Raw genomic sequence first — 11,685 nt, 5'->3', positions numbered from 1 at the left:
ATGAGGTGATAGCCGAGGCTATTTGAACCACCCCACCGCCGGCACTCGGATAGTAATCTTGGGCATAGCATTTTACCAAATCACCTCATTCTTTGGGGCACACGTGAGGAACACAAATGCGAACAAGCCTGAATGGTCCCCAGGACAATATGCAACTGAAAACTCACACCCCAGAAGTGACTCGAACCCATACTCCCAGAAGCAACGCAACTGGTATGTACAAGACGCCTTAATCCACTTGACCATCACGACCGGACATAATGAGGTGATAGCCGAGGCTATTTGAACCACCCCACCGCCGGCACTCGGATAGTAATCTTGGGCATAGCATTTTACCAAATCACCTCATTCTTTGGGGCACACGTGAGGAACACAAATGCGAACAAGCCTGAATGGTCCCCAGGACAATATGCAACTGAAAACTCACACCCCAGAAGTGACTCGAACCCATACTCCCAGAAGCAACGCAACTGGTATGTACAAGACGCCTTAATCCACTTGACCATCACGACCGGACATAATGAGGTGATAGCCGAGGCTATTTGAACCACCCCACCGCCGGCACTCGGATAGTAATCTTGGGCATAGCATTTTACCAAATCACCTCATTCTTTGGGGCACACGTGAGGAACACAAATGCGAACAAGCCTGAATGGTCCCCAGGACAATATGCAACTGAAAACTCGTGTGCCCCAAAGAATGAGGTGATTTGGTAAAATGCTATGCCCAAGATTACTATCCGAGTGCCGGCGGTGGGGTGGTTCAAATAGCCTCGGCTATCACCTCATTATGTCCGGTCGTGATGGTCAAGTGGATTAAGGCGTCTGGTACATACCAGTTGCGTTGCTTCTGGGAGTATGGGTTCGAGTCACTTCTGGGGTGTGAGTTTTCAGTTGCATATTGTCCTGGGGACCATTCAGGCTTGTTCGCATTTGTGTTCCTCACGTATGCCCCAAAGAATGAGGTGATTTGGTAAAATGCTATGCCCAAGATTACTATCCGAGTGCCGGCGGTGGGGTGGTTCAAATAGCCTCGGCTATCACCTCATTATGTCCGGTCGTGATGGTCAAGTGGATTAAGGCGTCTTGTACATACCAGTTGCGTTGCTTCTGGGAGTATGGGTTCGAGTCACTTCTGGGGTGTGAGTTTTCAGTTGCATATTGTCCTGGGGACCATTCAGGCTTGTTCGCATTTGTGTTCCTCACGTGTGCCCCAAAGAATGAGGTGATTTGGTAAAATGCTATGCCCAAGATTACTATCCGGGTGCCGGCGGTGGGGTGGTTCAAATAGCCTCGGCTATCACCTCATTATGTCCGGTCGTGATGGTCAAGTGGATTAAGGCGTCTTGTACATACCAGTTGCGTTGCTTCTGGGAGTATGGGTTCGAGTCACTTCTGGGGTGTGAGTTTTCAGTTGCATATTGTCCTGGGGACCATTCAGGCTTGTTCGCATTTGTGTTCCTCACGTGTGCCCCAAAGAATGAGGTGATTTGGTAAAATGCTATGCCCAAGATTACTATCCGAGTGCCGGCGGTGGGGTGGTTCAAATAGCCTCGGCTATCACCTCATTATGTCCGGTCGTGATGGTCAAGTGGATTAAGGCGTCTTGTACATACCAGTTGCGTTGCTTCTGGGAGTATGGGTTCGAGTCACTTCTGGGGTGTGAGTTTTCAGTTGCATATTGTCCTGGGGACCATTCAGGCTTGTTCGCATTTGTGTTCCTCACGTGTGCCCCAAAGAATGAGGTGATTTGGTAAAATGCTATGCCCAAGATTACTATCCGAGTGCCGGCGGTGGGGTGGTTCAAATAGCCTCGGCTATCACCTCATTATGTCCGGTCGTGATGGTCAAGTGGATTAAGGCGTCTTGTACATACCAGTTGCGTTGCTTCTGAGAGTATGGGTTCGAGTCACTTCTGGGGTGTGAGTTTTCAGTTGCATATTGTCCTGGGGACCATTCAGGCTTGTTCGCATTTGTGTTCCTCACGTGTGCCCCAAAGAATGAGGTGATTTGGTAAAATGCTATGCCCAAGATTACTATCCGAGTGCCGGCGGTGGGGTGGTTCAAATAGCCTCGGCTATCACCTCATTATGTCCGGTCGTGATGGTCAAGTGGATTAAGGCGTCTTGTACATACCAGTTGCGTTGCTTCTGGGAGTATGGGTTCGAGTCACTTCTGGGGTGTGAGTTTTCAGTTGCATATTGTCCTGGGGACCATTCAGGCTTGTTCGCATTTGTGTTCCTCACGTGTGCCCCAAAGAATGAGGTGATTTGGTAAAATGCTATGCCCAAGATTACTATCCGAGTGCCGGCGGTGGGGTGGTTCAAATAGCCTCGGCTATCACCTCATTATGTCCGGTCGTGATGGTCAAGTGGATTAAGGCGTCTTGTACATACCAGTTGCGTTGCTTCTGGGAGTATGGGTTCGAGTCACTTATGGGGTGTGAGTTTTCAGTTGCATATTGTCCTGGGGACCATTCAGGCTTGTTCGCATTTGTGTTCCTCACGTGTGCCCCAAAGAATGAGGTGATTTGGTAAAATGCTATGCCCAAGATTACTATCCGAGTGCCGGCGGTGGGGTGGTTCAAATAGCCTCGGCTATCACCTCATTATGTCCGGTCGTGATGGTCAAGTGGATTAAGGCGTCTTGTACATACCAGTTGCGTTGCTTCTGGGAGTATGGGTTCGAGTCACTTCTGGGGTGTGAGTTTTCAGTTGCATATTGTCCTGGGGACCATTCAGGCTTGTTCGCATTTGTGTTCCTCACGTGTGCCCCAAAGAATGAGGTGATTTGGTAAAATGCTATGCCCAAGATTACTATCCGAGTGCCGGCGGTGGGGTGGTTCAAATAGCCTCGGCTATCACCTCATTATGTCAGGTCGTGATGGTCAAGTGGATTAAGGCGTCTTGTACATACCAGTTGCGTTGCTTCTGGGAGTATGGGTTCGAGTCACTTCTGGGGTGTGAGTTTTCAGTTGCATATTGTCCTGGGGACCATTCAGGCTTGTTCGCATTTGTGTTCCTCACGTGTGCCCCAAAGAATGAGGTGATTTGGTAAAATGCTATGCCCAAGATTACTATCCGAGTGCCGGCGGTGGGGTGGTTCAAATAGCCTCGGCTATCACCTCATTATGTCCGGTCGTGATGGTCAAGTGGATTAAGGCGTCTTGTACATACCAGTTGCGTTGCTTCTGGGAGTATGGGTTCGAGTCACTTCTGGGGTGTGAGTTTTCAGTTGCATATTGTCCTGGGGACCATTCAGGCTTGTTCGCGTTTGTGTTCCTCACGTGTGCCCCAAAGAATGAGGTGATTTGGTAAAATGCTATGCCCAAGATTACTATCCGAGTGCCGGCGGTGGGGTGGTTCAAATAGCCTCGGCTATCACCTCATTATGTCCGGTCGTGATGGTCAAGTGGATTAAGGCGTCTTGTACATACCAGTTGCGTTGCTTCTGGGAGTATGGGTTCGAGTCACTTCTGGGGTGTGAGTTTTCAGTTGCATATTGTCCTGGGGACCATTCAGGCTTGTTCGCATTTGTGTTCCTCACGTGTGCCCCAAAGAATGAGGTGATTTGGTAAAATGCTATGCCCAAGATTACTATCCGAGTGCCGGCGGTGGGGTGGTTCAAATAGCCTCGGCTATCACCTCATTATGTCCGGTCGTGATGGTCAAGTGGATTAAGGCGTCTTGTACATACCAGTTGCGTTGCTTCTGGGAGTATGGGTTCGAGTCACTTATGGGGTGTGAGTTTTCAGTTGCATATTGTCCTGGGGACCATTCAGGCTTGTTCGCATTTGTGTTCCTCACGTGTGCCCCAAAGAATGAGGTGATTTGGTAAAATGCTATGCCCAAGATTACTATCCGAGTGCCGGCGGTGGGGTGGTTCAAATAGCCTCGGCTATCACCTCATTATGTCCGGTCGTGATGGTCAAGTGGATTAAGGCGTCTTGTACATACCAGTTGCGTTGCTTCTGGGAGTATGGGTTCGAGTCACTTCTGGGGTGTGAGTTTTCAGTTGCATATTGTCCTGGGGACCATTCAGGCTTGTTCGCATTTGTGTTCCTCACGTGTGCCCCAAAGAATGAGGTGATTTGGTAAAATGCTATGCCCAAGATTACTATCCGAGTGCCGGCGGTGGGGTGGTTCAAATAGCCTCGGCTATCACCTCATTATGTCCGGTCGTGATGGTCAAGTGGATTAAGGCGTCTTGTACATACCAGTTGCGTTGCTTCTGGGAGTATGGGTTCGAGTCACTTCTGGGGTGTGAGTTTTCAGTTGCATATTGTCCTGGGGACCATTCAGGCTTGTTCGCATTTGTGTTCCTCACGTGTGCCCCAAAGAATGAGGTGATTTGGTAAAATGCTATGCCCAAGATTACTATCCGAGTGCCGGCGGTGGGGTGGTTCAAATAGCCTCGGCTATCACCTCATTATGTCCGGTCGTGATGGTCAAGTGGATTAAGGCGTCTTGTACATACCAGTTGCTTTGCTTCTGGGAGTATGGGTTCGAGTCACTTCTGGGGTGTGAGTTTTCAGTTGCATATTGTCCTGGGGACCATTCAGGCTTGTTCGCATTTGTGTTCCTCACGTGTGCCCCAAAGAATGAGGTGATTTGGTAAAATGCTATGCCCAAGATTACTATCCGAGTGCCGGCGGTGGGGTGGTTCAAATAGCCTCGGCTATCACCTCATTATGTCCGGTCGTGATGGTCAAGTGGATTAAGGCGTCTTGTACATACCAGTTGCGTTGCTTCTGGGAGTATGGGTTCGAGTCACTTCTGGGGTGTGAGTTTTCAGTTGCATATTGTCCTGGGGACCATTCAGGCTTGTTCGCATTTGTGTTCCTCACGTGTGCCCCAAAGAATGAGGTGATTTGGTAAAATGCTATGCCCAAGATTACTATCCGAGTGCCGGCGGTGGGGTGGTTCAAATAGCCTCGGCTATCACCTCATTATGTCCGGTCGTGATGGTCAAGTGGATTAAGGCGTCTTGTACATACCAGTTGCGTTGCTTCTGGGAGTATGGGTTCGAGTCACTTCTGGGGTGTGAGTTTTCAGTTGCATATTGTCCTGGGGACCATTCAGGCTTGTTCGCATTTGTGTTCCTCACGTGTGCCCCAAAGAATGAGGTGATTTGGTAAAATGCTATGCCCAAGATTACTATCCGAGTGCCGGCGGTGGGGTGGTTCAAATAGCCTCGGCTATCACCTCATTATGTCCGGTCGTGATGGTCAAGTGGATTAAGGCGTCTTGTACATACCAGTTGCGTTGCTTCTGGGAGTATGGGTTCGAGTCACTTCTGGGGTGTGAGTTTTCAGTTGCATATTGTCCTGGGGACCATTCAGGCTTGTTCGCATATATATATATATATATATATATATATATATATATGCTAAGGGGGAGTAACCTACAGCATCAATGGAAAACATAGTCTCGCCAAATATCAATAAGTGTCTAGGGGAATGAAAGGCTAACAAAAAATATTCCAGTTTACTGGGCATTGACATAAATGAACATAACATGAAAAAGAATACAATCTTTAAACTCACACTCAATGATTTATCCAGCTTCTCAAGGCTGTGCATGATCATCAACAGGTCTCAAAACTGCATACAATCAGCACTAGCTGACGCCAGGCTCTATCATGGCGCAGTGGGACACTAGCGCCTATTATGCTGCTAATACCAATACAGGGTGGTGGTGGTGGTGTCACAACCATTAACAAATGAGGTATGAGGAATCAATATCATATACAGCACAATGGCATCACTTAAGATCCTCAGGTACCCACCTCACTATGATATATATAACAGCACCTATCACCTGGTATAAAGGATGAACAATGGTAGAACTGATCCATGGTATACATTACTGCAGCATGACAAATATCCTAGCAGTCAAATGACACAAATAAGGTCACAAAACCCGGACCGTAGCGGCAACACATGCGCTCTACTGAGAAAATCAAAGAGTGACCGCCCAGAGCCATGCTGGCCGGGAGCGACACTGTATCCACCTCTATGAGTCAGCTGACTCCTCTCTTTCAAATATCTCAAGCTCATATACAGACATATCTCCATTAAGAACTCCTAATTCATATATCAACAAAATAAAGACTACAATACACAACCTTACATAATAATACATATTAATAATTCAGTACATTAAAGATTATATCATGATATAAAAATATGTGAACAAAGAATTCAAATCGCTGCGTTAGTAACAAGACACCTGGTGTGGTTCTCAAGCTATATCTTGCTCTGGTTAGGCCCCATTTAGATTATGCAGTTCAGTTTTGGTCGCCATATTATAGAATGGATATAAATTCACTTGAATGTGTCCAGCGTAGGATGACTAAGTTAATTCCCCAAATTAGAAATCTTTCATATGAAGAAAGATTAACAAAGCTTAAGTTGCATTCACTGGAAAGGCGAAGAGTTAGGGGTGACATGATAGAGGTTTACAAGTGGGTGAATGGACATAACAAAGGGGATATTAATAGGGTATTAAAAGTATCAACACAAGTCAGAACACGAAACAATGGGTATAAATTGGATAAGTTTAGATTTAGGAAAGACTTAGGTAAATACTGGTTTAGTAACAGGGTTGTTGATTTGTGGAACCAATTGCCGCGTAACATTGTGGAGGTGGGGTCCCTCGAGTGTTTCAAGCGCGGGTTGGACAAGTATATGAGTGGGATTGGGTGGTTATAAATAGGAGCTGCCGCGTATGGGCCAATAGGCCTTTTGCAGTTGCCTTTGTTCTTATGTTCTTATATTGGCAAGACATGGTAACACTGGCGGGAGAGGGGAGGAGGGGTTAAGAGAGGATTTCAAGACGTCTGCCCACCAGCCATAATACATAAGTATACATGAATACAATATAAAGTGTAAATATATACATGTGTATCAAAACTATGTCTATGTGGTATACATCTCACAATGCCAAAATCTAATTTAATGTTAGAGGACAATGTAAAGAACAATAATGAAAGGGAAATTACACATTATACATGACAGTAATACATCCGAATTTATACATTCTCCATCATAGTTCACATAATATTTCCTATACAGCATTATGCAGCATTCCATAATATAAGCATATACGGATGTTTTTCAAGCTACATGACATTAGGCTACTGCTATTCACTAGACTTCTAATATATATCCACAAATACATAGCAAGGACTTATGGTACAGATATATAATATACATAGATATATGTGAAATACATTGGCAATACACATTTAATACTAGTGTGTTGTCAAAAAAAGAATAACTACATAAATTAATATTAATGATACTAGGCTAATCAGCCAAGATATCAGTATACAGTTTGAGCACATCATACACCAGCTACAGTATGATCATACTGGTGTATGTGTGGTCATAACACCACCTCACACGCATATGGTAATACCACAACACACCATGGTCCAGTATAGTAATATCACAACACACTATGGTCCAGTATGGTAATATCACAACACACCATGGTCCAGTATGGTAATATCACAACACACCATGGACCAGTATGGTAACATCACAATACACAGTGCACCAGTATGGTAATGTCACAACATACCATGGACCAGTATGGTGATATTACAACACACCATGGTCCAGTATGGTAATATCACAACACACCATGGACCAGTATGGTGATATCACAACACACCATGGTCCAGTATGGTAATATCACAACACACCATGGACCAGTATGGTAATATCACAACACACCATGGACCAGTATGGTGATATCACAACACACCAAGGTCCAGTATGGTAATATCACAACACACCATGGACCAGTATGGTAATATCACAACACATCATGGACCAGTATGGTAATATCACAACACACCATGGACCAGTATGGTAATATCACAACACACCATGGACCAGTATGGTAATATCACAACACATCATGGACCAGTATGGTAATATCACAACACACCATGGAACAGTATGGTAATATCACAACACACCATGGACCAGTATGGTAATATCACAACACATCATGGACCAGTATGGTAATATCACAACACACCATGGACCAGAATGGTAATATCACAACACATCATGAACCAGTATGGTAATATCACAACACACCATGGACCAGTATGGTAATATCACAACACACCATGGACCAGTATGGTAATATCACAACACACCATGGTCCAGTATGGTAATATCACAACACACCATGGACCAGGATGGTAATATCACAACACACCATGGTCCAGTATGGTAATATCACAACACACCATGGACCAGTATGATAATATCACAACACACCATGGTCCAGTATGGTAATATCACAACACACCATGGACCAGGATGGTAATATCACAACACACCATGGTCCAGTATGGTAATATCACAACACACTATGGACCAGTATGGTAATATCACAACACACCATGGTCCAGTATGGTAATATCACAACACACCATGGACCAGTATGGTAATATCACAACACACCTGAGTGATTGTGAGGTGATGGTGATATAGCAGTGAAAATAATATAATAAAGATAGTGTGATAGTGATACTGAGGTAATGATATGACAGTGATAATGAGATGATGGTAATATAGCTGTGATAGTGAGGTGATATAGCAGTGATAGTATAGTGGTGATATAGCAGTGACACTGAGGTGATTGTGATGACAGTGATGGTGCGGAGATGGTGATATAGCAGTGATGGTGAGGTAGTGGTGCTGTAGCAGTAATATTGATATATCAGTAAATGTAAGGAGGAAAAATATCAGTGAGGTGATAATGCAATGAAAGTGAAATGATATTGGTGTAGCAATGATAGTGTTATGTGATAGTGAACTATTGGTGATATAACAGTGACAACAGCTGTCATATAGTGACACCAACAATTTGTTACTCAACATGGTCAGTATATTTATTTATTTATATATATACAAGAAGGTACATTGGGTTTGTGAGAATACATTGGATAGTACAGTATTTACATTCTTGTAAAGCTACTAGTACGCGCAGCGTTTCGGGCAGGTCCTTAATCTAGCAGATAATTTTAAGTAATTTTTTTACAGTCTCCGTGGTGTAGTGGTAAGACACTCGCCTGGCGTTCCGCGAGCGCTATGTCATGGGTTCGTATCCTGGCCGGGGAGGATTTACTGGGCGCAATTCCTTAACTGTAGCCTCTGTTTAACGCAACAGTAAAATGTGTACTTGGATGAAAAAATGATTCTTCGCGGCAGGGGATCGTATTCCAGGGACCTGCCCGAAACGCTACGCGTACTAGTGGCTGTACAAGAATGTAACAACTCTTGTATATATCTCTCAAAAAAAAAAAAAAAAAAAAAAAGTAGGTAATTTCAATCAGAATTGATAAATGATAAAGATACATTACAAGAGAAAAATGAGATGCGAGAGATAAGTAAGTATATTAAAGCACATTGTTATATTAAAGCTCTGATTACATTGACAGCTTGATTAGTAATTTAAACAAGATTAATAGACACCATACAGCAGATTGACAGCACATATAAGACAGCAATGATCACAATGGTAAAGATGTTCAAATTGGGAACATAAAGGTTGGGGGATTGGGTAGCAATTGATACAGTGCAATTTTAAGGCAAAAAGTGAAAAACTATGAAGATGAAATTAGGTACTTTTAAGTATTGATTTTGAATGATGTAAAAGTTGGACAGCTTTTCAATTCAGTAGGGAGTGAGTTCCATAAACTGGGTCCCTTTATTTGCATAGAGTGTTTACACAGATTAAGTTTAACTCTGGGGATATCAAAGAGATATTTATTTCTGGTGTGGTGATAATGGGTCCTATTACATCTGTCCAGGAAGAGTTTCAGACAAGGATTTGCATTTAAGAACAGGGTTTTGTAAATGTAGTTGACACAAGAGAATTTGTGGAGTGAGATTATGTTTAGCATGTTTAGGGAGTTAAACAAGGGGGCTGTGTGTTGTCTGAAAGCAGAATTTGATATTATTCTGATAGCAGATTTTTGCTGGGTGATGATGGACTTGAGGTGGTTTGCAGTGGTTGAACCCCATGCACAGATACCATAGTTGAGATAGGGATAGATTAGTGCATAATATAGAGAGATGAGAGCAGAGTTAGGAACATAATATCTGATTTTGGAGAGTATACCAACTGTTTTAGAGACTTTCTTAGTTATGTGTTGTATGTGGGTACTGAAGTTGAGTCTCTTGTCTAGGAATATGCCAAGAAACTTTCCATCATTTTATTGCTAATGTTTACATTGTCAATCTGAAGCTGAATTGCATTTGTAGATTTGCTTCCAAATAGGATGTAGTAGGTCTTTTCTATGTTAAGTGTTAGTTTGTTGGTTGACATCCATAAGTGGACTTTTTTTAGTTCATTATTAACAACATCCTTTAGTGTATGTGGGTTGGGGTTGGAGTAGATGAGGGTAGTATCATCAGCAAACAATATGACCCTAAGTGTAGGACCTGAGGTGATGGTGATATATAGAGGTGATAGTGAAGCTATAGTGATATAGCAATGATAGGTTACAGTACTGAGAAGATATAGCATTGATGGTGATACAGCCGTGTTTGTCAGGTATATGATACCAAGGTGTTAAATACCAAAGATAGTGAAGTTATGACGATATAGTGATAAAAGTCTGTCCTTAAATTGCTTTGGCATCAAAGCACGCTGTCCATGGTGATGCAGGAGTGATGGTGATGGTGGTGGTACAGTGAACTAGAGTGGCAGCACAACACCACAGTAGTGATGGTGGTAGTACAGTGAACAAGAGTGGCAGCACAACACCACAGTATTGATGGTGATGGCACAGTGAACTAGAGTGGCAGCACAACACCACAGTAGTGATGGTGATGGTACAGTGAACTAGAGTGGCAGCACAACACCACAGTAGTGACGGTGATGGTACAGTGAACTAGAGTGTCAGCACAACACCACAGTAGTGATGATGGTGGTACAGTGAACTAGAGTGGCAGCACAACATCACAGTAGTGATGTGATGGTACAGTGAACAAGAGTGGCAGCACAACACCACAGTATTGATGGTGATGGTACAGTGAACTAGAGTGGCAGCACAACACCACAGTCCACCACAATCACCTCCGTAATGTCACTGTGGTTGACTGCTGCCCTCACCACATCCAGGCCGCTCACCACATCACCAAACACATCTGGCTACTGGCGACCATCCTGGCGGTCCCTGGTGGCGATGACGAACTGTGCACTCCTGGGACCCCCCGGCCCCCACCAGGACAACACAGCTCCTGCCCGGCCTGACTCCCGGTACTGCCCCTGGAGGTCAGGCAGCAGTGGGGCTCCTCCCTCACCATGATTACTCTCGTAGTCTCCGCCCACCACACGCTCCCCCTGCCGACCCTTGTTCCACATCTGCAACAGTTTAGTGTTGCGGTAGGTGTGGCCCCGCTGGCCCGTACACAACAACACAAACTGTCTGGCCAGCGGAGTGTCAGGGGTCAGTCGGATGGTGACCCGCCCTCTTGTTGACCCCGCCCACCCGAGATCAAGGAACGCCAGGGTGCAGGAGGGCTCCAGCACGCCCACAACCTCACTCTCCTGCAGGAAATGAAATAAATCATGCTGACAACTGTATAACAAAATGTTATCATATTAGTTATCATAACTCAGTAAGTCAGTAATGTCAGTAAGACTAGTGGGTG

At 44.5% G+C, this 11,685-nt stretch overlaps 1 protein-coding gene across 1 annotated transcript in view; it reads right to left on the bottom strand.

Annotated features, from left to right (window-relative positions):
* Positions 1–10,399: 10,399 nt before the first annotated feature.
* The window catches only part of LOC138373117 (uncharacterized), a 58,431-nt gene continuing 57,145 nt past the window's right edge, over positions 10,400–11,685 (bottom strand). The window contains exon 3 of the mRNA XM_069339130.1: positions 10,400–11,581. Within this exon, the coding sequence (XP_069195231.1) occupies positions 11,183–11,581 (399 nt within the window). The 3' untranslated portion in view covers positions 10,400–11,182. The remainder of the gene's footprint in view (positions 11,582–11,685) is intronic.

This window comes from Procambarus clarkii, chromosome 41, assembly GCF_040958095.1.
Source record: "Procambarus clarkii isolate CNS0578487 chromosome 41, FALCON_Pclarkii_2.0, whole genome shotgun sequence".
Taxonomy (NCBI): domain Eukaryota; kingdom Metazoa; phylum Arthropoda; class Malacostraca; order Decapoda; family Cambaridae; genus Procambarus; species Procambarus clarkii.
The sequence above is the reverse complement of the archived record's forward strand: the minus strand, read 5'-3'. Positions and strand labels throughout refer to the sequence as shown.